The following is a 26861-nucleotide window of genomic DNA, read 5'->3' as shown; positions in this document are numbered from 1 at the left end:
TGTCGCATTTTAAACTATTGTGTACAGAATTTTAATTTTTTTTTTGAGCTGACTTCCCTCAGAAGTAAATCTTACCCTTTCTGGCAAACTCTCCTTGCACACTTACCTCTCCCAGCTTGCCCCCATACAAACTCTTCTCCCTTTCTGGAGTTCATCTTCGCACACTCTCCTGTCCCAGTAAACCCCCTTGCACACTCATTCTCCTCATTGCATATCCATCTCCCCTTGCACAATCCTTTGTCCCAGCACACACCACTTACACGCTTATCTTCACAGTAAAGACACTTACACACCCTTCTATTCACACACTCGCCTCATCTTGCACTCACCCATTGCTGCACGTACCATTTGCACACTTTTCCCCAAGTAAAACAGCTTTCTCCTTGCACAGTCATCTCTTCTTGCACTGCTCCACATCCTTATATTTGCACTCACATCCTCTTGCACACTCATTTCCCCCGATAAAAGACCATGCGCGCACATTTTTCTCCGTGCACAATCATCTCCCCTTGCACACGCACCCTCCACCTAGTACACTCCCACGCCCATGGGGCTCTGGAACAACCCATTCCCGGGGTAGGGGTGTGCATCCCCTCCCCCCTCCTGGGGTGGTTCGCTCCATCATGCTGAGCAGTAGGAAGGAAGGGATGGATCGGGTCTGTGCGCGACTCTTAAAAGGGGCGATGGAATTATCCCGATGTTGCGGTCCCCACCTCACAAAATACAGTAATAGGGACATCCAGAGCCCCTCCCTGGACGGGCAGGACTCCTGGGTCCCTTCTATCTAGCAGGGGAGGGGATCCAGTGGCTCGGGGTGGGGGTGGGGGAGCCAGCCCTCCTATGTTCTTTCCCAGGCTCTGACATGCAGCCCATCTGCCCGTGCCTCAGTTTCCCTCATGGGGTGGGGACACACTCTCCCCTTCTCCCCCCGGAAGTAGGGCGGAGCTCGCAGTTTCGCTTTGCACATGGGGGGGGGGAGGCGGAGGGAGGCTGTTGCCCTTTTAAGGCCTGGCGGGATTTCGGCGCCATTGGAGGCTCGGCGCGGCCGGCGAAGCCCCGGATCGGGTAGGGGGGCGAGCTGGGGCGGGGGGGGCCCGGGGTCGGGGGGGGGGCGAGCTGGGGCTGGGGGGGCCCGGGGTCGGGGGGGGGGGCGAGCTGGGGCTTGGGGGGCCCGGGGTCGGGGGGGGGGGCGAGCTGGGGCTTGGGGGGCCCGGGCTCGGGGGGGGGGGGCGAGCTGGGGCTGGGGGGGGCCCGGGGTCGGGGGGGGGGCGAGCTGGGGCGGGGGGGGGCCCGGGGTCGGGGGGGCGAGCTGGGGCTTGGGGGGGCCCGGGGTCGGGGGGGGGGGGGCGAGCTGGAGCTTGGGGGGGCCCGGGGTCGGGAGGGGCGAGCTGGGGCTCGGGGGGGCCCGGGGTCGGGAGGGGCGAGCTGGGGCTGGGGGGGGGGGGTCGGGGGGGCGAGCTGGGGCTTGGGGGGCCCGGGGTCGGGAGGGGCGAGCTGGGGATTGGGGGGGCCCGGGGTCGGGGGGGGGGGGGCGAGCTGGGGATTGGGGGGGCCCGGGGTCGGGGGGGGGGAGCTGGGGCTCGGGGGGGCCCGGGGTCGGGGGGGGGGCGAGCTGGGGCTCGGGGGGGCCCGGGGTCGGGGGGGGCGAGCTGGGGCTCGGGGGGCCCGGGGTCGGGGGGGGGGAGCTGGGGCTCGGGGGGGCCCGGGGTCGGGGGGGGGGCGAGCTGGGGCTTGGGGGGCGAGCTGGGGCTCGGGGGGGCCCGGGGTCGGGGGGGGGCGAGCTGGGGCTCGGGGGGGCCCGGGGTCGGGAGGGGCGAGCTGGGGCTTGGGGGGCCCGGGGTCGGGGGGGGGCGAGCTGGGGCTTGGGGGGGCGAGCTGGGGCTTGGGGGGGCCCGGGGTCGGGGGGGGGCGAGCTGGGGCTCGGGGGGGCCCGGGGTCGGGGGGGGGGGAGCTGGGGCTCGGGGGGCCCGGGGTCGGGGGGGCGAGCTGGGGCTCGGGGGGCCCGGGGTCGGGGGGGCGAGCTGGGGCTCGGGGGGCCCGGGGTCGGGGGGGGGGGGCGAGCTGGGGCTCGGGGGGGCCCGGGGTCGGGGGGGCGAGCTGGGGCTCGGGGGGCCCGGGGTCGGGGGGGGGGAGCTGGGGCTTGGGGGGCCCGGGCTCGGGGGGAGGGCGAGCTGGGGCTTGGGGGGGGCCCGGGCTCGGGGGGGGGGGCAAGCTGGGGCTTGGGGGGCCCGGGCTCGGGGGGGGGCGAGCTGGGGCTTGGGGGGGGCCCGGGCTCGGGGGGGGCGAGCTGGGGCTTGGGGGGCCCGGGCTCGGGGGGGGGCGAGCTGGGGCTTGGGGGACCCGGGGTCGGGGGGGGTGAGCTGGGGGGGGGTCTTTAGGCTTGGGGGTTCTATGGGAAAGGCGGTGCTGGGTTATTTTGTAGGGGTTATTGTGGGGGGGTCTATGCAGAAATAGGGGGGCAGATTTCTGGGGGGGAACCAGGGTTTGTGTATTTGGATCACGAGGCGCAGGGGGTGAGAACTGGGCTGTGTTCCTTTATCCTCCCCCCACCAGCTGCCCTCCACCCCGCAGAGGTGGCTGCCTGCTGGTGCCCGGGGTGGGGGTGCAGTGCTGCCTGCTTCTCCAATGTACAGTGGGTGGGTGGGGCTGGCTTTTCTCGCCTTCGCACCCTGTACTCCAGGGTAATGTGTGTGTGGGGGGGGGGGTAGACTGGCAGCCAGGCCCTGCAGCTGGAGAAGCCCCCCTTGCCCTGAAGTGATGGGGATGGCTTAGGGTCCCCAGCAATAGCTCACCCCTAGGTTGCGATTTCCCCCTGCCCCCGGTTTTCCATCCGTTTCCTGGGGATGTAGCCGGCCGCCCCCGGGGCCCTTAGAGGAGCTGGGATCTCTGGGGCCCAGGGCCCATGGAGGGTGCAAACGCAGAGCGTGTTCAGCTGGTCGCTCAGGTTCCCTTCTCCCTGCCTGGGAACCTGAGGGCTGAGCTCCATGGGGCGTGTCTCATCCACCTCTCCGTGCCCACGCCGCTCGTGAGCTGGGTGCACCCCGTGCCGGCTGGGCAACGCTCACCAGCGGTGTCATGTGCTCCCAGGGCACGAAGCAGGCGGGGGGGGATCCACGAGGAGACACGAGAGAGCGGCCGGTCTCGCAGGCCTCTGGCCTGTGTGGCCACGGGAGTCACTAGAACTGGTCACGACCCCCCCCCCCACGGGAATCAGTCGCAGCCTTTGTCATGTCAACATTTACGTGAGCTGTAGCGAGACGCTGCTATCCTCCCGGCCTGATCCACTCGCCACCCAGCTCCGCGGGGCCCCTACGACCTGTCTTGCTCTCCTGCCTCCTCCTAGGCAAAGGATCCCTGTGCCAGAGGCCAGTCAATTCTGGGCTCCTTGACAGCTCCTGGCAGCAAATTCCAGAGGCTGGGAGGCAGGTGGGACATGATCTACCCGCGCTGGTTCTGTCTGGACTGGAGGCAGCGGGTTCCTGGCTGGCTCTGTCCCCTGGTACTAACTCCCCCTCTCTGGCCACAGCCTCGTCATGCTGGAGGGGGAGTAAATACATGGAGTTAGTTGACTCTTCTCCTGCACCCCACCCTGGCAAGGCTGGTCTGGGAAGGTGGAGGATGGTTGAAAGTGCCCCTCTCCCCCGAAATTAAGGGGTCAGCGCCTTGAGCTGCTGCAAGGGAGCCCCTAGTGGAAAGACATGGGGCTGCTGGGGGCAGTTCCTTCCTCCCATCCAGGTTGGGGTGCGACTAGGAGACGGTCCCGCTCTCCGTGTCCTCAGGCATGGCTCCCCGGCGAGGCGCTCCCCCTAAGGGCGGGGGCCTGGCTGCATGGGGATGCTGTCGCCGTGGAAACCGCTCTTTTGACACCAGTTCCGTTGAAATGGGGCCTGGGCTTTCCCATCTCGGTTTGGCAGAGGCATAGGGATGTAAAGAGGTAACCGGTTATCGGGTGGGGGGGGGGCTGCTCTGGCCCGGCCGGGCCCACCGCGTTGCACTGCTGGCCAGTTTTCCAGCTGAACAGTCAACACCTAGTTGAACAGATGAACATTTTAAACTGAAGTTTGCCCCCCTGCTGACGCGTCCCCCAGAGGGTTTATACGAAGGATGTTACGTATCGGGTAGTTGACGAATTGAAGAGTCGATGCGTTTTTGCATCGACTTTTCGATTCGCCGAGAGGGCGCCTCCGTCTTTGAAGTGTAGCAACGGCCCTCGGGCTGTTGCTACACTTCAAAGGCGAAAGCGCGGAAGCCCGGGGTCAGCTGGGGACTCCCGAGCTCCGTGCGGCGCTGCCGCTTTGAAATGCCACGAGGAGCTTCACGCCGGGCTCCTTGCGGCATTCCAAGTGGCCGCACCACATGGAGCCCAGGGTCCCCAGCTGATCCCAGGCTCCGTGCGGCACTGCTGCATTGAAGTACTGCCCTCTTCTCCTCCTCCTCCCGCCCCCCCCGCTGCCTCTACCTGATAGAGGCAGCAAGGTGGGGGGAAGCGACTAGTCAACTCGTCCTTCACATCCCTAGTTTAGATGGAACCAGAGCATCCTTCAGGTGGCAGGCACCCGTTTTACCAACCTGCTTTGAACAGGTGCAAAACCTCCTCGTGGCAAAGGGAACTGGCTGGGGAGGAGATTGGGGGGGGAGCAACAGAGAGGGGGCCCCAGATAGGAGCCGACCTGCCCCCTCGCACTGTCTCACGTGGCTGGGGAGAAACAGATTCATAAGCCGGGGGGGACTGTGCAGGCCAGGCGCCGTGCAGCTGGACCCACGTGTGGCAGTGACGTCCGCGGCCCCGGGCTCCAGTGCCTCGTGTGATCCGCAGGCCGGGGAGCCTCACGCCGCGCCTCGTGACCCATTTATTTCAGCCTCCTCGCTCGGCTGTTGCTAGGAGCTGGGGCGGGGTGTGCGGAGAGCCTGCTGCCCAGCCGGGTCCCTTGCACAACGCTGCCTCGCTGAGAGGTGTTGGCTGTCACCGTGATCTCCTGCTCACCTGATTGTGGGTGGGCCGGGAGCCTCCGCTGCGGTGAGGCGTAATTGGCAAAGTGGGGGAGTAGAAACTGAGGCAAGTGAGGCATTAGAGCCCCCTGGGCCTTTGCTTTTCCTCCACTAGAAATGTCGGGTCAGGTCCCTAGGAATTGTCCTCACCCCCTCAGGGGAAACTGAGGCTGGCCTTCCAAACAGGGGGATCGGTGAGGCTCTGCAGGGAAGGGTCCTGGTGCCAGCCTCACCCTTCACTGGAAGAGCTGGAGGCGCTGGCAGGGAGGGCAGGACGCCACGGCTCTCGGAAGGTGTCAGCCATGAGCTGGGGTGTGTGTTCCAGGCCAGGGAAGTGCCCGGGGCAGGCTGGTAGCAGGGGCAGGGGGTGGCTGGCTGGGACTCAGACTGCGGGAGGGGGTTGGTGATCGTCACCCAGCCCTTGGCCATAGGAGAGGGCTGCTCTTATCTGTCGCTGCCCCACGGGGTTATGCCAGTGGGGAGGGGGGCAGGTCTAGTGGCTGGGGGGAGGGGGTGAGAGCCAGGATTCCTGGGTTCTCTTCCCACCTCTGCTCTCCTGGACCTTCTCCCAATCACTCCAGCTCCCTAAAGCAGGAGCCAGCCGGTTTGCCCCTCTCCATGCTGCCCCCGGGGCCTCTTGCCTGGCTCTTCGGGCCACGACCCGGCCCTGGCATGGGGTGCCCGCGGTGTCTGTGGCCACGGGGCAGGGGCGGCTCCCCTCCCCGACACGGTGACCTGCTTTCGAGCGGCCTGCCGCCCCTGGAGACAGGGCTGGGAAGTGGGTTAGCGCCTGGCCGTGCTCCGGGGAAGTGGAGCAGTTGCATAAGCCAGTTATGTGATGTGCCGGCTCCCGGGGGGCGGGTGCCGGTGTGTTGGGGAGGGAGGGGAAGCGAAGGGCCTTTTTAGGGCGGGCGCCAGCAGCAGAGCGTGAATTTTCCAGGATCGGTGGGGCGGGTGGGGGTGCAGGCGAGTGCAGAGTGCCTGGATCAGCCGGTTCTGTGAGTGTGGGCCGGGGCGGGAACAGGGGAGCTGGCTGGGCTGGAGGCAGGGAAGTGAGGGGGGGGGGGATCTGGGTGCAGACTCTGCTTTGGCCCAGGCAGTTTTTCCGCTGGTCCCCCAGCTCAGCCTCCGGTTGCCTCGCACCCAGAGGGGCTCTCACCTGTATGGGAGCGAAGTGGGGCTGCTCCCCTGGGGGGAGGGCTTGGCTGTGTGCTTCTCCTTCCAGCTCCGGCTCCCCTGTTGTCTGGGCCGCCCGGGGCTCAGCAAGGGGACGCGGTGATGGCTGTAAACCAGCCCTGGGCAGGCCGTCTCCTGTGGGGGCAGGCGCAAGGAACCCTGCCACAGGGGCGGGCCGTGCCCTGGGAGCAGGAATATTTCCAGCCTGGCCACAGCTCTGGCTGGTTTTTGGAAGCCTGGCTCGGTGCTTGATTTCCTGTGGCAGAGAGTTCCGCAGGCTCCCCAGCTTTGGGGTGGGGGCAGGGAATAGCCTTTCCGGCTGGCAGCTTTGAATTGGCCTGTTCGAAAGGCAGGACTCCTGGGCTCTTCCCTTGGGCGAGTCAGTCTCTCTTGGGGGTCAGGGCAGTGCCCTGCGGGGGAAGGGAATGGGCTGCCCCGACAGCTGGGTGGGGGGGCTGGCGGGTGCCATGCGCCGGGGCAGGGCCCTTTCGGTAGTGACCTGACTGGGCTCAGCCTGTCATGTCTGTAGGGACAGTTAGATCTTGGCGGGGGGGGGGGGGGCGTTTCTGGCCCCCAGTGTGGGGCAGGAGGTAGGGAAACTGGAGGTGCTCGTGGGGCAGGTAAGAGGCTGGCCCCGGTGCTGCTGTCAGCGTGGTAACCAGCAGGAGCCTTGCTGTTCGGGTGGGCATCAATCCCCCCCCCCCCCCCACCACCATGGGTCCGGTGTCTCCATCTGCCAGGTCACCTGAGCCGGCTGCTTTCGGCCTGGTCTCCAGGGCAGCCTGCCGCTTCCATGACAACGCCCCGGGCGGCAGTGGGGGCCATGGGGCCGAGGCTCCGCCCCAGAGAGGGGTGTCACAGGCTGGTGCCTTGGCTCCCCCCCCCCATACTCACCTCTCATTCTCGCTCTCGGCAGCTCCCCAGCACCTGCTTGCACAGCCGTCTGGAGTTGGGTCTGTACTCCCTGCTGGATTCTCAGGGACTGAGGTCTAGTGGTTAGAGCTGTGGGGAGCCTGGTAGCCAGGACTCCTGGGTTCTGCCTGCAGCTCAGGGAGAAGAGTGGGGTCTAGTGGTTAGCGCTGGAGGAGGGGACTGGCAGCCAGGACTCCTGGGTTCTGTCCCCACTCAGGACAGGTTAGGCAGGGGATGGGGACTGCTGAGTTCTCCCCCTAGCCATGCTCGTGGGTTGCTGCAAGACCTTGGGTATGTCTCTTAATTTTGCTTTGCCTCAGTTTCCCCACTTGGTCGTGGAAGGCTAACGATTCCCTGTTCCCTGCTCCTTCCTGGCGGCGCAGGGCTCGGGCCTTGGTACTGGGGCTGGCGGTTCCCATCCGGGGACACGGGGGGCTCACTTGCTCTGTCCTTGCAGGTTTCGCTCTCCCTTTTCTGGCCGGGCCGGAATTTATGGACTTGTACATGATGAACTGTGAACTCCTGGCAACGTGCAGCGCCCTGGGCTACCTGGAGGGGGACGTCTACCACAAGGAACCGGACTGCTTGGGTACAGCCAGGAGGGCTCTGGCACCGGTGGGGTCGGGGGGGAGGTACCCAGGAAGTGGGGGTGCTGACTGACCCCCTGGTATCACTGGGTGCTTGAGAGCCTCCTTGAAAGGGACTCCTGGCTCACCCTGGTCTGCCATCTCCCGAGGGGGCAGCCCCCAGCCCGAGGGGGGGTTCGAAGTGGCTTCGCCCCCCCCACCACTACGTGGTCTCCTTGGATGCACTCAGCTCTGGGGTGACGGGGTCCGGCTGCTTGAGTCAGGGCTCTGCCTCGGCCTGGGTGGGACAGACGCTGGACCGGGTGCTGGTGGGACTCACTCCCCTTGCTTCCCCCGCCCCCCAGAGAGCGTGAAGGACCTGATCCGCTACCTGCGCTATGAGGACGAGACGCGGGACGTCCGCCAGCAGCTGGGCGCTGCCCAGATCTTGCAGAACGACCTGCTGCCCATCATCACTCAGTACCCGCAGGACAAGCTGCTCTTCGACGCCGTCATCAGGTACCCCCCCCCCCCCCCGTGGGAACCAGGCATTAAGCCACGGGGCTGGCAGCCCTCCAAGGGAAAGTGTTTCATAGCGCCCACGTCCATGCTGCTCTGGGCTCCTATCAGAGGAGGCAGATGCAGGCACGTTTCAGATCCAGTGGCGGGTAGTTCCACAGTCTGGGACACTCGGTCCCCCAACATGGGATCGTTGCCTGGGTCCCTGTTCTGGATGCTGAGCCCTTGAGCTTGGCTCCGTCTCTCCGGTGGTGGGGAGTACAGAAGGCTAGGAGGGGAAACACCCCTCCCCATCTCTGGGTGGCTGACCTGGATTAGACCTGGGACCCTGGCTAGCGGTCCAAGGCTGTAGCAAGCTCCTGGGTCGCTAGGGATGGCCCACTCACCACTGGGGGGGGCAGGTTGGAGGGGTGTCTTTCTGGGTCCCCTGTGAGGTGGGGGACTGCACCCTGGGGAGAGGTTGGCACCGTGCCAGGTCTGTGTCTTTCCCCTGCCCAGGCTGATGGTGAACCTGACCCAGCCGGCTCTGCTGTGCTTTGGCAAAGTCCCGCACGACCCCAGCTCCCGGCACTGCTTCCTGCAGGTGGTGTCCTACCTGCAGGCCTACAAAGAGGTGAGGCCGCCCCCCCCCCCCCTGGGGTCCTGGGGTAATGGGGCTGGGGGTTAAAAGCAGCCACCTGTCACAGTCTGATTCAGGGCTGAATGGGTTGGAGGGAAATGCGGGGTGGGGCATGTCAGAAACCCGGGGTCTTTCCAGCCCTGGATGCCCCTGTTGTGCCAGCGGGTGGAGCGGGGGGCTCTGGGGTTGGGACCGCCTGGGAATTCCACATCCAGGGGCCTGGACCTGTAAGTGCCCCTCTCTGTCCCTTGCCCGTTCGCTCCCCCCCAGAGCTGGCCGCCTTGGAGCTGGTGGGGGGGGGGGGTACGAGGCCTGCCTGCTCTTGGACGCCCCCTGCTGGCTTTGCATCAGCCAGCACCCTCCTGGGACTGCTCCCCCCCCCCCCCCAGGGCCACACCTCCCTTTGCCCTCATGCCGCTTCTGCCTTCTGCCCCCAGGCTTTCGCCAGCGAGAAGGTGTTTGGGACGCTCAGCGAGAAGCTCTACGACCTGCTGCAGCTGGTGAGCGCAGACCTGGCCAGCGGGGAGGCAGGGCTGTCCTGTGCTTCGTGGGGCCCTGGGTGAACAAGACTGCTCCTCACATGGCGTCTGCTGGGGCTCAAGGCTCCCCTCCCTCCCCCTGCACTGTCACTGCCAGGGTTTCCCCTCCCCGCCTGGCTTCTAGTTGCCCTCAGGAGCTTCCCAGGGGCAGGAGGGCAGAGCAAAGCTGCAGAGGCTGAGGGTTGCGCTCCCCGCCGCAGGAGGGAGCCCTCCCTAGCTGCAGGGAGAGGAGAGAGCAGCTGGGGCGGGCAGAGAGGAACCAGGCAGGCTGCAGCGTAGGTGATGGGGGGGGCCATGCTTAAGCAGACAAGCACATGCAGCTGCTGGGGAGAGCACCTGGAAATTTGCCTATGCCCAGGGATGGCCCTGGGGAGAAGAGGCTGCAAAGGGAGTTTTGCACCCAGTAAATTGTCACGTGAGCCAGGTGCCTGATTCCCATAGGCCTGGGGGAGGCGGGATTCCCATGGGGAATGGGTCCCAAGCCTGCCCCGGGGGCCGAGCGGAACTGGGAGGCAGCAGGACTCCCGGGGGGCTGCGTGGCGTTCCCTTAGACGGGCGCCCTCTCATTGCACCTCCCCGGCCTGCCTGCCAGGACTGGGAGCAGAGGCAGGAGGAGGACAACTTGCTGATCGAGAGACTCCTGCTGCTGGTGCGCAACGTGCTCCATATCCCCACGGACCCCGAGGAGGAGAAGGTAATGGGAGCGGGAGGAGGTTTCCGTCTCCTTGCCAGGTGTGGCCGAGGGGAGCCCCGGCAGGGGAAGGGGGTAGGGGGGGGCTGACATTGAGAGCAGCTGGGGCGGGGGGAGAGTTGTCCTCGCGCGCACCCGGTTCTGGTCTCGCTCCCTGTGGCGAAGGGGGGGGGGCAGGTAGCGAGTTCTGGGATCGCCCACAGCTGGGGTGCGGTGCCCGCAGGGGGGTGGGGGGGAAGACCCAGGAAGAAGCCAGGCTCTGCTCTTGCATGCTCCGAGCAGTAGCCAGGGGAGGCCCCACGTTCACCTCCCCCCTCCCCAGAGTGTGGACGACGATGCCAGCACCCACGACCGGGTGCTCTGGGCCATGCACATCAGCGGCACGGACGACCTGCTCAAGTTCCTGGCCAGCTCGCCGGCCGAGCAGCAGTGGGGCCTGCACGTGCTGGAAATCGTCTCGCTCATGTTCAGGGACCAGGTGAGCCTGGGCGGGCGGCAGGGGCAGGGGCAGGGGCAGGGGCAGGAGCTGGCTGGATTCATGCATGTGTGGGCGGGGGTGCAATGTACAGCAGTGGGTCGTACCAAGGGCCGGGGGGAAGATGCCTTTGTGCTCCAGAGGGGCTGCATTGGCATCTCTCCAAGAAGTCCATCGTGGAGCAGCTGGCCTCAACACCCCTCTCCACAGGCCATCTTGGTAGGGCTCAGATCCTTCAGCCTGCACACAGGCCCCTCACTCCCTTGTGGAGCAGGGCCTGCTGGGATATGTAGTCTCCCAGGCCCCCATTGGAGGCACCGCAGGGGAAGTCACTGGCTCCCTGTCCCAGCAGGATCCGGAGCAGCTGGCGGCCGTGGGGCAGTCCCGCCTGGCCAAGGAGCAGGCAGCAGACATGCGGGAGCTGGAGCTGCTGCGGCAGAGGGAGATGGCGGAGAGGAAGAGCCGGGTGCTCCAGCGAGGGAGCAGGTGAGCCAGGGGCTGCGGCTGACTCCTCGCTCCAGGGGTCTGAGCCACCCCAGGGGCTGGGGGAAGAACTGGCCCCCTCCCCTCAGAGAAGTAGGCTTGAAAACAGCCTGGCCCCAAGGATTTGGGGCTTTCTACACCGTATAGATCTCCACGATGCACCGTCTCTGCAGGCGGCTGGGGGTTGGTTTCAGGGGGACCAGCAGAGCTGGGGGGAGGAGGGAGCCCAGAGCTGGGTTGGCAGAGGCTGTGGGCTGGGAGTGAGGGGCACCAGCAGGGCTGTGGGAGCCCAGCAGGACTGGCAGGAGCTGGGGTCAGTGTTGAGGGGTGCTGAGCTGTGGGGAGCTGCTCTGGTGCCCACCCTTCCCATGCCCCTCAGTTCAGAGGGCACCCTGCTCCTATGTGCTGGACGCTGCTGCCCTTTGGCATGTGGGGGGCTGCAGCACGATCCCTCCCCCTGCCCGGCAGTGACGACTCCGGCGGCCTGGCTCACTCCAGCCCCTCTCCCCCCCAGGCACTCCCGGTTCGGCGGCTCCTATGTGGTCCAGGGGCTGAAATCCCTCGGCGACAGGGACCTGGTGTTCCACAAGGGGCTGCACAATGTAAGTGTCTGGCCCTCCCCCCGTCCGTCTGGCTTGTAACAGGGGAGGGGAGCTCCTTGTATGTTGGGGGTGGGGGGCTGAGGAAGGAGCAAGGCCCCAGAGACGTTCTGACAGCAGCGTGGCTGCTCCGTCGTGGCCCGAGGCTGCTTGGATCCCCCGTGCCCGGCCGCTGCCCCTGGGGTTGAGGAGAGCGGGTCTCGCGTGTTAGCCGGGCTCGGTAGGTCCCACCACGGAGGCACCGGAGTCAGCACCTGCCCTGCCAGGCTGCCGGGGTTCCCCCGTGGGGCTGGTTACGGGCTGGGTTCTGGTTACTCTGCTCACACTGGCGCCTGCCCATTCCCCCCCCCCCGCAGCTGAAGCACTACAGCCACGACCTGGGCAAGGAGGCGCGGCGGGTGCCCAAGCGCCGGCAGCCGGCCCGTGAGGCAGAGCCGCGCCGGCGCTCGGCCCTCAACGTCCGCCTCTTCCTGCGGGAGTTCTGCGGGGACTTCCTGGAGAGCTGCTACAACCGCCTCATGTGCCTGGTGAAGGTGAGTGTGGGGCGGGGCGCCCCCGGCTGGCCAGCTTCCCGGGGCTCCAAGCCCCTCAGTTCCTCAGGGGCGGGGCAGGAGGGTCCCCAATGGCCCCCCCCCAACCTCCGTGTGCTCCCCAGGACCAGCTGCTCCGGGAGAGAGGCCAGCAGCACGATGAGACCTACTACCTGTGGGCCATGGCCTTCTTCATGGCCTTCAACCGCAGCCAGCGCTTCCGGCCCGAGCTGGTCTCGGAGACGCTCAGCGTCCGCGCCTTCCACTTCATCGAGCAGAACCTCACCACCTACTACGAGGCCATGCTCCTGGACAAGAAGGAGGCCACGTCGTGGGCCAGGCGGTGAGCAGGGGGGCCCAGCCGCCCTTTCCTGGGGGCGTTGACTGAGAGCAGAATGGCTCCGTGCAGCCGGGCAGGGAGTGGGGGCTAGTGGTCAGAGCTAGGAAGGCTGGGAGCCAGATTTTATCCCGGGGGGGGGGGTGTCTAGTGAGAGAACTAGGAGCTAGGACCTCTCCCAGAACTAGAGGGGGGGGTCTATTGGGTTAGAGAAGGGGGCTGGGAGCCAGGGTTCCTGGGTTGATTCCCTTCCCCCGCTGCCTCTCACTTGCCATGTTACCCTCCCTCCGGGGTGGGGGAGATGCCAGGTGCTGCTGGCCAAGAGGGCTCCCCTGACCTGCCTCTGCTCTGTACCCAGAATGCACCTGGCCCTGAAGGCCTACCGGGAGCTGCTGACCACGGTGCAGGAGATGGATCGCTCCCCGGATGAGGCCGTGCGGGACAGCAGCAAAATCATTAAGAGTGAGTGTGGGGGGGGGGGAGTGTCTCCTGGGGCCAGCTGTGTGTGGGGGGCTGCTTTTAATGGGGGCTCCCAGCCCCTTGGCACCGAGGCCCCCCTTCATGGCTGCCCTAGGACCGGAAAGGGCCCAGTCCCCCCACCCCGCAGTGCTGTGTCAGCCTCTTGCCTGGTAGGTGCTGGCCCGGCCGGGGGGCTCGCTTGCTCTGAGCCCTCCCCATGCTCCCCCCCTCCCCCCCAGATAACATCTTCTACCTGATGGAGTACCGGGAGCTCTTCCTCGCCCTCTTCCGCAAGTTTGACGAGAGCCGCCAGCCCCGCTCCTTCCTGCGGGACCTGGTGGAGACCACCCACCTCTTCCTCAAGATGCTGGAGGCCTTCTGCCGGGGCCGGAGCAACCTGGTGGTGCAGGTAGCTGGGCTGGGCAGGGAGGAGGTGTGTGGGAGGGATGTGTTTGGGGGGGGGGGGGGGGGGGGGGGGGGGGGGGGGGGGGGGGGGGGGGGGGGGGGGGGGGGGGGGGGCACCCACTTCTTCCCCTCCCCCCCCCCCCCCCCCCCCCCCGCCTGCAGACAGGGGGAGGTGCCTCTGATCTGACATTGGGCCAAACTTGCCCCTTTTTGCTTTTCCTGACAGTCCCTCTTGGTGGCCAGCAGGGGGCGCCGGATTCTCTGCTTCCCACCATCCCCATGTGCCTCGGGAGGGGGGGGTTCAGGGCCCTGGGGTGCCGGCCCTTTGGGGGGGGGGGGGTCCTGCCCAGCTGCCTCTCACCGTGCCATCCCCTTCCTGCAGAGCAAAAGGGTGCGGAAGAAGAAGCAGCCCCGAGCTGGCCGGGCAGGCCCCCCCGCGCCGCCCCACACCCCGCAGGAGCTGGAGGAGCTGTGGGCCGGCCTGCAGGAGCAGCTGGACACCTGCGCCCAGGTAGGGGAGGCAGCGCTGGGGGTCCCTGCCGGGTCGGGGCTGCCCCCCTTTGGCGCTGTCGGTTTGCCCAGGGGAGGGAGGGACCCTGCCCAGCCTGACTTGGGCGTGGCCAGGGGCGTGGCCTTGTGTCACTTTGGGGGGGCACCTCTGGGGGGGGTGTCTGGGGAAAGGCAGCTGTCCCCAAGGTTGGGGTGGGCCAAGACCCAGGTGGGAGGGGCCTGCTACCCCCACTGATGTAAGCCCCGCAAGGTGGGGGGCTGGTTCAGTGGGGGGGGGGGCTGTTCTGTGATCCCTCCCTGGGCAGGGCTGGCTCTGGCCCTGCCTGCCGGGCGCTGAATCACCCCGGCTGCCTCCTCCTTCCCTGCCAGGGGGCCGAGCCCCTCCCGGAAGACGCGGTCCCCTTCGACGCGGCCTCGGAGACCCCGGTGGAGGAGCAGCGAGCGGAGGCCATGGTACGCATCCAGGACAGCCTGCTGGACCGCCGGGCGCCCGCCGCCCTCGCCCTGCTCCGCTCTGCCAGGTACTGGCCCAGCCCCGACGGCTGGAAGGGGCCGGCTCCCGGGGCGCTGCGCCCACGCTCGGCTGGAGCCAGGGGGGCAGCGGGAACCCCCTGACCTGTCTGCCTCCCCTGCCCAGGGAGGTGTGGCCCGAAGGGGACGTGTTTGGCTCCCCGCAGGCGGCCGTGGAGGAGGAGACCCAGCTGCTGAGACAGATTCTCTTTGCTCCCCTCCCTCGTGAGTATCCTCGCTGGGGGGAGGGGTGTCATGGGGTGGGGGCTCCTCTCCCATCACCCCCCCCCCCCAGTCTCCGCAGCCTGGTTTCCTTCCAGACCTGTGGCCCTGTCCCCGCCCCGCTTGCCCAGGAGCCCTGTGTTCCCAGAGCCAGTTCACCCCCAGGGTCCGGGCTGTGTGTGAGGCAGGGATGGGCGGGCAGTCCCGGGGTAAGGAGGCGGCGCCTCTGGAGGCCTCCTGGGCCTGGTGGCACCGCGTCCCCGTCATCCTGGTGTCTGGGACTCGCAGGGCAAGCGGCGCTTGAGGTCGAGGAGCCGGGGGAGGAGGAGGAGGGGGAGGAAGACGAGGAGGAGGAAGAGCTGGCGTCTGTCCAGGTGTCGGAAAAAGAGTTTAGCTTCCTGGATTACCTGAAACGGTGAGGGGGGCCGTGGGGGTCGGGCCAGCAGGCCTGGGGCACGCTCTCCCCGGCTGGGCTCCTGCGTGGAATGTGAGGGGCCCCAGATCCTGGGGTGGCAGGGCTCAGGGGGGTGCAGGGGGATGCAGAGGTGTTCGGGGCGGGGGATGAGATGCTGAGGGGAAGGAAGGCGGCTAAAGCGCGGCAGTTGGAAAGCGGGGGGCAGGACTCCTGGCACTCTGTGGCCTTGCCTCAGTTTCCCATAGAGCCCTGCAAGTCCGCAGGTATCCGCGGCTCGTCTTTGCGGCTACGGAAGCGGGTGGGGGGACGTTGTATGGGCTCTGCTGGTCCCTACCTCCTGGAGGCTGAGCCTCTGGGTGTGGGGAAGGGGTCTTGGCCCTCCGCGGACCTGTCCCATGATCCTTTGCTCACCCACTGTGGGTTGGGGGGGTAGGTTCGCCAGCACCAGTGTGGTCAAGGCCTACGTCCTGCTGCTCCGGAGCTACCGTCAGAACAGCGCCCACACCAACCACTGCGTGGCCAAGATGCTGCATCGCATCGCCTATGACCTCAAGATGGAGGCGCTGCTCTTCCAGCTCTCTGTCTTCTGCCTCTTTCAGCGCCTGCTCAGCGACCCCTCGGCCGCCGCCTACAAGGTGAGGGAGCCGCCCCCGCGCAGGGCTGGCCCTTCGCCACCTCGCCAGGAGGGAGGGCCGGCGCCGGGGAGAGGAGGCTCGAACGTCCGAGCGTCCCTGTGTGGTAGAGCAGCTTTGGGTTGCTCTGGGCTAAGCTCAGCTCCCTGCTGGCCCCGGGGAAGCCGAGAATACCCACGATGCCGTGCGTCATCCTCCTCTCTCATTCACACCTGCTCCAGCTGTGCAGATAACAGCCCTACTACTACTGCTATCCCGGTGAAGCTGCTCTGTTGGCTCAAGCGTTCCAGGCTCATGTGCTCTGACCAGAAGGACTCCAGTTTGGTGCTGGGGTGGAGGCTTATGGGGTTGTGAAGCCTCTAATCTTACCCCCCGCCCTTCCTCCCTCCCCAGGAGCTGGTGATCTTCGCCAAATACATCCTGGGCAAGTTCTTTGCCCTGGCAGCCACCAACAAGAAGGCCTACGTGGAGCTGCTGTTCTGGAAGAGCACGGCCACCGTGCGGGAGATGACAGAGGGCTACAGCTCGCTGCGGGAAGGAGAGGGGTGAGGCCGGGCCCTGGGACAGCGTGCCCTGATCCCCAGCCGCCCCTGCGCCCGGGGGTGGCTCTTGGGGAGAGGGGCCCTGGGCACTCCCTTTAAGGCGGGTTTGCAGGCCTAGGGCCAGGCGGGTGGCGAGCCCTGGGGTCCCAGCAGGGAGGGGAGAGTCTCTGACGCTGGCAGCACCTTACCGGGTCTCTGCTTCCCCCAGTGCTGGGGCCCGCAGGGCCTCCAAGTGGACTCAGCAGGAGGAAGAGGAGCTGCAGGAGCTGTACCTGAAATACAAGGGAGTGGAAGGTACCGGCTGCTCTAACGCCCCGCCAGGGCCGCAGGGGTCAGGGAGGCTGTGCCGGGGAGGGCCTTAGAGCAACAGGCTAGAGCCAAGGCTCTTGGGGTGTCTCCCAGCTCCGGGAGGGGAGTGGGGCCTAGTGGTTGGAACAGGCACTCGGTGCTCCTAGGTTCTATCCTGATTTCACCAGTTGGACTCTGAGCTTCTCCACCCTTCCCCGTGCCTCAGTTTCCCCATCTGTACAAGGGCTCTGGGACATACCAGGGCACAGTCCAGACTGGGGGGGTTGCCCTGGGGTGCTGCCAGCCACCCCACAGTGACTGCAGCGTGTCAGGCACGTGCCAAGGCAGCCCGTGTAGGAGGCTGAGGGTGCAGGGGGCGAGTTGGGGGGTGTGCTCCGTCCCAGGCTCCCAGCTCTGCTGCGGGGGTTGGCGGGTGGTTCTCCTAACAGCACCCCGGCCTCCCCGCAGGCGCCGACGTGGTGGGCAGCATCCTCACGCACCTGCCCAGCCGGACCCGGAAGCAGGTCGTCAAGCAGCTGGTGCAACTGGGGCTGGCGGAGAGCAGGAGGGATTTCCCCCGGGAGAGGTGGGTGCGCTGAACGGTGGGGGGCTGGGCGGCGGGGCTGCAGGATGAGCCGGTCATGGGGAGCAGGGAGCCCTGAGGTCCGTGCCCAACCCCGACACGGGGACTCCGGCAGCGCCAGTGTGACGGCGGGTCGGGGTTCCCCCGATCCTGCGCCCCCGTGGCAGCGAGAACAGGCTCCGCCAGCCAGTCGAATGGAGGGTTAATTGCTTCTCCGGGATACAGCCCAGCATAGACGTGATGCGGTTACAGGAGTCAGGGCCAGGATGCCTCAGCCCCCTTGGGTTAGGGGGTCCATCGCCCCCCTCAGCACCCAGCACCTTCGGCTGTGTCTAGACTGCAAATCAGACACATCGCAATTGCAAATGAAGCGGGGATTTAAATCCCCCCCCGCCGCTTCATTTGCATAAAAATGGCTGCCGCTTTTTTCCAGCTCGGAGCTTTGCCGGAAAAAAGCGCCAGTCTAGACGGGGATCTTTCGGAAAATAAAGCCTTTTCCGAAAGATCCCTTATTCCCTGGGAAGAGCAGTGTTATCTGCTCATGCTGGGACGAGGTGTCTGGGCCAATCCACAGGTGGGTGAGTCAGTGGGTGCAGGGCGACTCCGGGTGACAGAGCAGACAGCCCCCCCCCACTACGTCACAGCCAGTAAATCCCCGGATGGGGGCGGGACTGGGAGCCAGGACTCCTGGGTTCCATTCTCGGCTCCGTCACTGATGCTCTGTGACCGGGGAAGTTAGGGGGGGGGGGCAGTAGCTTGTTGCACTCTGGAGGTGCAGTGTGATCCTTGGGGGGCGCCGGGGCTGCTGCCCGCACCCCTGAGCCCCCGTGTTCCGGCCCAGGAAGGGGACGCGCCTCGTACTGTGGACGGAGGAGCAGGAGCTGGAGCTGCAGCGGCTGTTTGAGGAGTTCCGGGACGCAGACGGTGAGCTGGGGGGGGCGGAGTGATCCGGGGACCTCTGATCAGCCGGGACTTGTTATCCTCGTATCCCTGCGCCCCGTGTAATAGAAGGACCCTCCCCCCCGGCCTGACGCAGACCCTCTCCGCCCCCACAGACATCCTGGGGAACATCATGAGGCACCTCACGGCCAAGCGCTCCAAAGCCCGTGTGGTGGAGAAGCTGCTGAGCCTGGGGCTGGTGGCAGAGCGCAAGGAGCTGTACAAGAAACGCAAGAGGAAGCCCGGCCTGCCTGATGTGGTAGGACCCTGGAGGCAGGGGGGGCTGGGGCCGGCACGGGGGAGGGGAAACCCCTCCCAGCCCCAATACTGGCTCCCCCCTTGCGCCCAGCTCTCTGCGCCCTTCTGGCCACGTGGGAATCGTTCCCCTCCCGGTTGTGCGGGAGGCGTGTCGGTGGGGCTGGCCCCACAGGGGTGGGGGGCTCCGGGGACACCCCCTTGCCCTGCAGGGGGGGTGGGGTGGTTCTGTCCTCAGCTGAGCAGCTTGCTCTGTGCTCCGCATCCCAAGCACGGTGTAAACCCTGGCTCTACATGGGGAAACTGAGGCACAGAGTGGTGGGCGGGGCGTGCTGCACGTGCTGAGTCAGTGGCAAAGCTGGGGAATAGAACCCGGGAGTCCTAGCCCCCATCCCCCAGGCTCTAGCCTACTGGAGCCTGCTCCTTTTACGATCAGGCCCAGCTATGAGTCTGGACTAGCTGCCCTCTTATGCCCAGTCCCCTCCCAGCCTGGGCGGGACACCCCCGCCCCTCCTTGGCCTGTGACTCTACCGGTCTCTGATCCCTTCCAGGGCGAGGACAGGTCCCCGTGGGGCGCAGCCGGCCAGGAGGACTCTGCGGAGGACGAGGAGAGCGACAGCGAGGGGGAGGAGGGGGAGGCCTGGGAGGAAGGAGGCGCTGGCGGCAGGGCTGCCGAGGGATGCCGGGAGCAAGGGGGCGAGAACCGGATGGTGCCGGAGCAGGACGTGCAGGGCCTGGCGTGCTGCCTGAGGCAGGCAGGTGAGGAGAGGGCTTGCTCCCCCAGGGGCAGTGGGGGGGGACGCTGCACTGCTGGCCTGGGGAGCTGTGGGGCAGGGCATGGGACCTGCTGCTTGGCTGGGGCCTCTGTTGGAGGCAGCGAAGGCCAGCTGGCTCCGATTTAAAGCCTGTGTCTACGCTGGCCCCCGAGCCCCAGCGATTCAGCCCCACGGCTCCTTAAAGTGGCTCCCCTGTGAGCTCTGGGCCAAGGCTTGTGAATTGTAGTGTGTTGTGCTCCCCCCCCCCCCCCCAGGGGCATCTCTCACACACGCACCCCCTGTGCCCGCAGGCCTGGCTGTCCCCTTGCTGTGGCTTCAGAGCTGCCTGAACCGAGCGGCCGAGGACCGGGAAGAGGATGGTTAGTACGGGGGGGGGGGGGGGGGGAGCAGTGCTGGGGTGGCAGCTGGCATTGGGCAGGGCCCTGCCCCGCTGGGGGGGGGGGGCAGAGTGCCATGGAGGGGGCTTGTGAATGGGGCCTGCTCTCACCTGGGGTGAATGGGGGCTCCCCAATACGGCCAAGGGTGAGATGTTGCTTGGGGCCATGGCTTCTGTCTGGGGGGGGGGTCTGTGTGTGTCTCAGCACTTACCCCCCCCGGCCCCTCTGCCTCCAGGCACCGCCCAGCCCGTGCCCCTGGTGCCGCTCTCGGAGGAGAACGAGGACGCCATGGAAAACGAGGGGTTCCGGAAGCTGCTGCGGAAGGTCGGGGTTCGGGCCCCAGCTAACGAGCAGGTAACAAACCTGGGGGGGATGATTTTGGGGCTGGGGGGGGGATTCCAGTGCATTGAGCAGGGACTGGAGTGTGCCGGGCAGGGAGGGGGGGGCAGGGCCAAGTTGCGGGGCCTGGGACCCGAGCGCCCCCTGCTGTCCGTGCCTGGTACTAACTGTCATGTTATGGGACCCCCCAACCCCCCCTCCCGCAGGAATCCTTCTGGCGCATCCCGGCCAAGCTGAGCCCCGAGCAGCTCCGGCGCGCGGCCGCCTCCATGGCCCCGGCGGAGCCCGAGGTGGGGGGAGGCTCCGCACAGGGAGCAGGCTCCAGGGAGGAGCAGAGCAGCCGGGCCCTGCAGCGCTTGCAGCTGGCCAGGAGGAAGAGAGGGGCCTCGCCGGGTGAGTGATGGGGGGGGCTGGCTCTGCCCCAGCGGGTGGGGGCTGCGGGTCGTGCCCCCTGTGCTCCCTCCCCCCTGCGCTGACGCTTTCTTGTCCCGTTTCAGAGGAGGAAATTCCTGTGCTGGAGCAGCCACCGGCAGCCCCAGGGTCTGAGCCAGAGAGGTGAGAGTCAGGGGTGTTTGAACCCCCCCCACCCCCGGCCTCCTGGTTCTCTCCCTGGCTCTGGGAGGGGGGTGGGGCCCGCAGGGCTGGGAGCCAGGACTCCTGGGTTCTGTTGTCCCTGCCACTCGGCCCAGTGGCCTCCAGCAGGTCCTGCCTGCCTGTGCCTCGGTTTCCCCATCTCTGGCAGAGTAATGACACCCCGTCTCGGTGTAGGGCTGGGCTGGGGCGGGTGCCCGAGCCCTCCCTAATCCCGCCCCCTCTCACTGCAGGGACAGTCCAGGCCGCTCGCCGCCGGGCCCCAAGAGGAGCCGCGTGATCCTCAGCGACGACGACGATGACCCCGACAGCCCAGGTCTCTGAGCCTCCCTGCCGCCTGGCTGTTCCACTCCCCCCCCCCCCCCCTTTTCCCTGCTTGGCTCCCTCCCTGCGGATGGGGCTGGTAACATCTGCTGGGGGGCCAAGCCAGGAGGGGCCCCAGGTGCCTCCTGGTCTGGAGGGCAGGGGGCGAATAGTCACTGTCTAAGCTGGGGCGCTCTGGGGGGAGGGGGCTGGCCAGGGGGCAGAGAAGGGGGGAGCAGGGTGAGGGAGGGGCACGTGGCTGGGTGCCTGGCCTGAGCTCCCTCCTTCATTCTACCTTTCAGTGGCAGCGCCAGCTCGGCCGGCCCCAGATTCGGACGGGGAGGGGGCGCGGCCCCCCAGCCGCAGGAAGCGCCTGCGCATTGAGGAGGAGGAAGAGGATTAAAGGGGCCGGACCGGAGCCTCCAGCACCCCTGCCGGCTGCTCTGGGCAGGCCTGGCCCTGCCTTGGACACTGACTCCTCCACTCGCTGCTTGGCAGCTAGGCTGGGGGGGCTGGAGCCAGGCAGCAGGGGGCACTATGGAGCCAGGCAGCCCCCGTCCCCCTGGCATTGAGGGCTGACCCTTCCCCCTCCCCCTCCGAGGGATCAAAGCCCCAGGGTGGGGGGACCCCTGGGAATTGGGTTCTGGGGCCCAAGGCTGAATTGTTTCTTGCCCCTCGTGTGGCTGCCTCCCCCAAGGGAGTCACCGGGAAGTGGCCTGCCTGGGGGCTGCAGCCTCACGTGGGAAGGGGGCATCTTGGGGGAGGGGAGACCCAGGCCCAGCCCCTCTGTCCTGGCCAGGCCCAGATGCCCCAGTGTCCACCCAGCAGGACACAGACCCCTCTGCCCCCCCCCCCCCAAATCCCAGTGGATTGAGCGTGGGAACCCCCCCTCCCCCCCAGGAGGTGCCATGATGCCTGGGGCTGGATGGTGGATCTGCTGGGGCCTGTCAGCCAGCCAGGAGGGGCCCCTGCTGGAGCAGTGGGGCTGGATCAGTGGGGCTGGAGCAGCTGTGCCTTGGTGTGCTCAGCAGAGGGAGGTTAGTTCTGCTGGTGCCTCGCTGCGCCCCCAGAGGCCTTAACGCCCCCCTTCCCGGGTTGTTCCCTGCGTGGGGCCTGCACCCCAGCCCCCTTCCTCGTTTAGTTTCCAGCAGGAGTCGCCCCCCCCCCCCTTGTTTGCTGTGTCATTGCGAATGGGCAAAGGCCAAAATAAAATGGGCTGAACCTGCTCCCTTATCTCCCTGTTGCAATGGGGGGTTCTGAGCGCCCCTCCCTGTGGCAGCCCCAGGCTGGGGGTTGGCTCTGCCCTCCCCCGCACTGCCTCCTGCACCAGAGCTGGCCTGAGGAGGGGGGCCTGGGCCAGCTTCACCCGCATCTCGCTGCCCTCCCCTCCCTCCCAGTCCCCACCTCCCCCGCTGCCTGCCCCATGAGGGGCTGGCCCCCCAGCCCGAGGCTCCTGCGCCCGCCCCGGAGAGAAGGGAGCAGGGACCGGTGGGCTGATCGGCTGCCTGATAAGGGGGCCCCTAGCCTAGTGACCTCCCCCCGGCAGGCTATAAGAGGGGCCGGGCGGGCCAGGCATCCTACCATCCCTCCCCGCACCCAGGAGCTCCTGGTCTCATCTGTCCCCAGGTGAGCAGAAGCCCTAACGCCGCTGCTGCCGCGGTTTGCTCTCGCACGGGGAGGGGGCACGTTTACACTAGGCCTTTGCACGAGCGTCAGGTGCCAAAACCCGATGGGGTGGCTCTCTCACTGGGGGGGGGGCTGCTATTGCATGATTCTTCCCCCCCCCTCCCCGGAGTGCAATTCCCTGGCAGTGGGGGGGGGGGGGAATGCCCTATTTCCTGGGGGGGATGGAAGCTCTATGCTGTGTGGGTCCTTGGGCTGAATCGAGGGTGGGAATTTGCTCCCTGCCCTCCCCTGGGATGCTGATGTTGGTGAGCGGTCGGGGGGGGGGGGGCTCTTTTCCGACTCAGGCAGCCCAGTGCCCTGGGGGAATGGCCCAATTGGTGCCTACCGGCCTCACTGGTTCCTTGGGGGGGGGGTGCACCCTGCCACCCGGTTCAGTGCAGCTGCTTCTAACTGCATAGGAAAGGAGGGGCCTGTTTTGCTCCCAGAACCCATCTGTGTGGAGGGGCCACCTCCCCGTGCCCAGCTCCGGGGGGGCCCCCTTTGGGCTCCAGAGGCTTGGGGGTTTGTCGGCGCCCTTGCTCCCAACCTGCAGCCACCTGCTCGTGCCAGGCTGGCGTCCCTGCCAGAACGGTCCCAGCTGCTCCGGTCACACTTCCTGTCTGCGGATCTCAGGGCGTGGTAGAGATGGGGAAACTGAGGCACAGAGCCCGGCAGGCCAAGGGCAGAGCTGGGAGCAAGACAGGGACCTCCGGCATCCCAATGCTGTGTCCTGTCCATTAGGCCACGCTGCCCCCCTACCGCTCTGCAGTGACCCCCGTTCCAGTCCCCCTCCTAGCCCAGCCCTGTGCAGCTGGGGCATGGCTGGCCATGCTGCCGTGCTCCAGAGGACAAAGATTGGTCCCCGCCCCCAGCTGTGGCAATAGCAGCAGATCCTGGGTGGCAGGGAGGGGCTCTGAATTCTTGTGTCTGTGACGTGTCCCCTTCAGCAGGGTCTGCGCTGCCCCCCGAAGGACCTGCCCGCCATGCACCAGTCACTTCTCTGCTTCTGCCTGCTCCTGCTGGGCCCTGAGCTCGAGGGGCACTTGCTGCCCCCCACAACTCGCCCGGGAGGCGCCGCTGGGATCCTCAAGCCCCCAGGCCTGGCTGTCTCCCCCTTCCCCAGCGCCCAGCGGGCTGGGGCCAGGGCCTTGCTTGGCTCCCTCCCATTGCAGCTTCCCCAGCCGGGGCTCCCAAGGAGGGGTGTCTCCTGCCCCGACTTGCTGCCCGCAGCCCTAGAGGGTTTCTCCGAGCTCCCACCGCTGCCCTGGAGCCTCGCCAGCGCAGCCTTGGCCCTCTCCCTCCAAGGAGCTGGCTGCCCCCACCAGGCCGAGGCGCTGGTGCTGCAGCTCTACGAGGCAGTGGGGACGGACGATGCCAACGCTCTGCTCCTGGGGGTAGCGAGCCTGCCCGGAGCCCCCAAGCAGGGCGGGAGAGGCCGGGCCGCCTTGCTCTTCAATGTGGATCAGCTGGCAGGCGTGGACCCCCAGCGCTGCTCAGGGCTGGCTCGGCTCGACTCCCTGCTGCTGGGCCCAGTGGCCAGCACCCATGCCACCTTCCCTGCCGCCGCCGCCGCCTGCCGCCAGCTGGGGGCTGCCTGTGCCGGCGTGGCGCCCAATGGCACCGCTTTCTCCGTGATCGACCGGCACGGCGCCTACTCCCTGCCGGGCCGCGGGGCCCCGGCCTGGCTTCACCGCTGCAGCCGGGCCGGGAGGAGCCGGCGCGGGACCGTGGCAGCCTGCGGCAACGCACGGGAGCAGAAGGTCCACAGTGTGCTGCAGTGGGTGCCCGTGGTCAGCACGTACTACAACGTGGGCACCAGCATGTACTACGCCTTCCGGAACTGCACCGAGCTGGCCCAGGACCGCGGCCTCGAGGCCGCCATGGATCTGGGCTACGACGCCCTCTTGGGGCTGACGGGCGGGATGGGGAGCCCCATGGCCGTGGGGGCGGCCTTGGGGCTGAGGCCAGCATTCAAAGTGGGCGTGCGGTCTCTGATCAGCTACTTCCGGCAGGTGGCGCCGGCTGAACCCCTGCCCACGAGCTTCTCTGGCCCCTTCAGGGTAGCCACCTCCTTCCCACTGGGAACGCGGCGAGTGTGAATAAACCTGAGCACGCCCCGTGCTTTGATCCTAGTGCCGGTGTCTGTGATGGGGGCAGCTGGCGGGGGGGGGCATGGAGGGGAGCTGCCTTATAGCCAGCCCAGCTTCAGGCCTAGCCAATTGCACCCTCCTACATGCAGCGAGTATGCTGGGTCTCAACCCAGTCCTGCTGGCCTGCTGTCTCAGCCACAGCAGGCATTGGGGCTGGAGTCTGGCCTCAGGGGAGGTGGGAAGGCCCTACCCCCACCATGTGCCTGCCAGCTCAGCATGGGCGCCTGTGCATGAAATTGACAAAGGGCTTATGACCTCCCGCCAGGGTTAGCCTGACCCAGACAGCCAGCTGCCAAGTGTCTATAAAGATCAGCAGGGCTCAAAGGTGCCGGCTGAGCAAATTTCCCCCAGTCATGTGGCCTGCCGGGCCCAGCCTCGTCCTGGCTAACGCAGTTTGTTACCAACCGGGAAAGCGTGGGCTAGTGGTCACAGCAGGGTACGAGGCCACCTGGGTTCTGGTCTTGACTTGGGTGCATTTATCAGTCCCCAGCCTTTTGACAAGTGCGTTGAGAGCCGAAGCTACACGGCAGGGGCCCTGGAGAGAGCGCCAGCTCCCTGCCCCTGTGAGCAAACCCTGGCCCCTGCAGTGTGCCCAGGACCAAGGTGCGGCGCCGCGTCGGGGAGCCCCCGACCCTGCACCCCTGTCTGCAGCCGGATGTGAGACTCAGCCAAGCTGCAGAACAGAAGGTTGATTTGCTTCCCAGAGATACAGGGCAGCGCAGGCTCGACACTGACACAGGAGCCAGGGCAGAGCCTCGTCCTCTCGGGGGAAAGGGGTTCACAGGCCCTGGATTTAGTCTGCTTCCTTCATGCTTCCCTCTGCCAAGCCTGCCCAAACCTCCAGCAACTCAGCCCCCCGGCAGCCGCACCCTTTGCTTTGTTTCAGGTTCCACTACCTAGCCCAGGTGTCAGGGTGCTGGGGGACGGGGACACCCACGCAGAGCGTGTACAGCACACCCCACTACTCACACCAGCGCAGTGCCTGGGCTCTGGGGCCAGCTGGCTAGGGTGGAAACATCTGCCCAGCTGCAATGACGGATTATTGGAGAGACCCATCCCCAGGCGGAGGAACCCAGCTGCTCCCCGGAGCCGCGTCACCCTCCCATGAGCAGCGTGGGCTGGGGCCTGGCCCAGGAGGGGGAGGAAGATTAGAGAACCGTGCAGCACCAGCCTGGGCAGAGAGGAGCCCCTGCAGCTCTGCATAGGGCCATGCGGGGCTGGGCCTGGCATCCCCCTTTGGCTGGGCTGCATCCTCGCATGTCCCTGGGGCGGGGGGGGGACGACACTGCTGGTACTGCAGGAGCTGATTCATTGCCCAAAGACCATGCCTGCCCCTCCTCTGCAGGGCCAGGGAGAGCCCCGGGCAGGGACTACTAACCCCTGGCAGGGTGATGAGAGAAGGGGGATGTCCCTCAGCAGGGGGGCAGTGGAGGGGCTGGAGGCTCTAGGGGTTAGGGCTGGCACTGGGGGGCTCTGGGGACTGGATGCAGGGGGGCAGCGGAGGGGCCGGCACCGACGGGCTCTGGGGACACGATGCAGGGGGGCAGCGGAGGGGTCGGCACTGGGGGGCTCTGGGGACGCGATGCAGGGGGGCAGCGGAGGGGCCGGCACTGGGGGGCTCTGGGGACGGGATGCAGGGGGGCAGCGGAGGGGCCGGCACTGGGGGGCTCTGGGGACGGGATGCAGGGGGGCAGCGGAGGGGCCAGCACGGGGGGGCTCTGGGGACGGGATGCAGGGGGGCAGCGGAGGGGCCGGCACGGGGGGGCTCTGGGGACGGGATGCAGGGGGGCAGCGGAGGGGCCGGCACTGGGGGGCTCTGGGGACGGGATGCAGGGGGGCAGCGGAGGGGCCAGCACGGGGGGGCTCTGGGGACGGGATGCAGGGGGGCAGCGGAGGGGCCGGCACGGGGGGGCTCTGGGGACGGGATGCAGGGGGGCAGCGGAGGGGCCGGCACCGGGGGGCTCTGGGGACGGGATGCAGGGGGCAGCGGAGGGGCCGGCACGGGGGGGCTCTGGGGACGCGATGCAGGGGGGCAGCGGAGGGGCCGGCACTGGGGGGCTCTGGGGACGCGATGCAGGGGGGCAGCGGAGGGGCCGGCACTGGGGGGCTCTGGGGACGCGATGCAGGGGGGCAGCGGAGGGGCCGGCACTGGGGGGCTCTGGGGACGCGATGCAGGGGGGCAGCGGAGGGGCCGGCACTGGGGGGCTCTGGGGACGCGATGCAGGGGGGCAGCGGAGGGGCTGGAACCGGGGGGCTCTGGGGACGCGATGCAGGGGGGCAGCGGAGGGGCCGGCACTGGGGGGCTCTGGGGACGCGATGCAGGGGGGCAGTGGAGGGGCCGGCACTGGGGGGCTTGGCTTGGGGTGTTGGATTGGCCCCCCCGCTGGGGCCTGGGCTCCCCAGTGGGGAGAGTGGGCGAAGCCGCCCCACTCTGCGGGCCCCGCCCCTCATTCACTCTCTTAGTA

The 26861-nt window shown here is 67.4% G+C and overlaps 2 protein-coding genes across 4 annotated transcripts; both read left to right on the top strand.

Annotated features, from left to right (window-relative positions):
* Window positions 1-918: 918 nt before the first annotated feature.
* TIMELESS (timeless circadian regulator) lies at window positions 919-21807 on the top strand. Of its 2 annotated transcripts, none has more exons than XM_075901867.2 (30): window positions 919-1065; window positions 7535-7666; window positions 8009-8162; window positions 8661-8775; window positions 9219-9281; window positions 9913-10014; window positions 10334-10489; window positions 10839-10972; window positions 11484-11571; window positions 11925-12101; window positions 12224-12441; window positions 12794-12897; window positions 13134-13303; window positions 13682-13810; window positions 14179-14330; window positions 14447-14544; window positions 14830-14956; window positions 15390-15591; window positions 15982-16133; window positions 16339-16424; window positions 16887-17004; window positions 17843-17925; window positions 18057-18199; window positions 18747-18954; window positions 19262-19330; window positions 19584-19702; window positions 19894-20080; window positions 20185-20242; window positions 20512-20594; window positions 20884-21807. In XM_075901867.2, exons 1-30 carry the CDS (start codon window positions 966-968, stop codon window positions 20982-20984), a joined length of 3828 nt encoding a protein of 1275 aa, XP_075757982.2. In that variant the 5' UTR covers window positions 919-965; the 3' UTR covers window positions 20985-21807. The 2 variants fall into 2 exon arrangements, with proteins under 2 accessions (XP_075757982.2, XP_075757981.2); XM_075901866.2 differs by having other exon boundaries at window positions 10836-10972.
* Window positions 21808-21961: 154 nt separating this feature from the next.
* On the top strand, window positions 21962-24397 carry APOF (apolipoprotein F). Of its 2 annotated transcripts, none has more exons than XM_075901869.2 (2): window positions 21962-22207; window positions 23197-24397. In XM_075901869.2, exon 2 carries the CDS (start codon window positions 23230-23232, stop codon window positions 24343-24345), a length of 1116 nt encoding a protein of 371 aa, XP_075757984.2. In that variant the 5' UTR covers window positions 21962-22207; window positions 23197-23229; the 3' UTR covers window positions 24346-24397. The 2 variants fall into 2 exon arrangements, with proteins under 2 accessions (XP_075757984.2, XP_075757985.2); XM_075901870.2 differs by having other exon boundaries at window positions 23194-24397.
* The last annotated feature ends 2464 nt before the right edge of the window (window positions 24398-26861 follow it).

This window comes from Pelodiscus sinensis, chromosome 31 (genome assembly GCF_052426305.1).
Source record: "Pelodiscus sinensis isolate ZL-2025 chromosome 31, ASM5242630v1, whole genome shotgun sequence".
NCBI classification, from domain to species: Eukaryota; Metazoa; Chordata; order Testudines; family Trionychidae; genus Pelodiscus; species Pelodiscus sinensis.
This window is presented reverse-complemented; position numbering and strand designations above follow the sequence as displayed.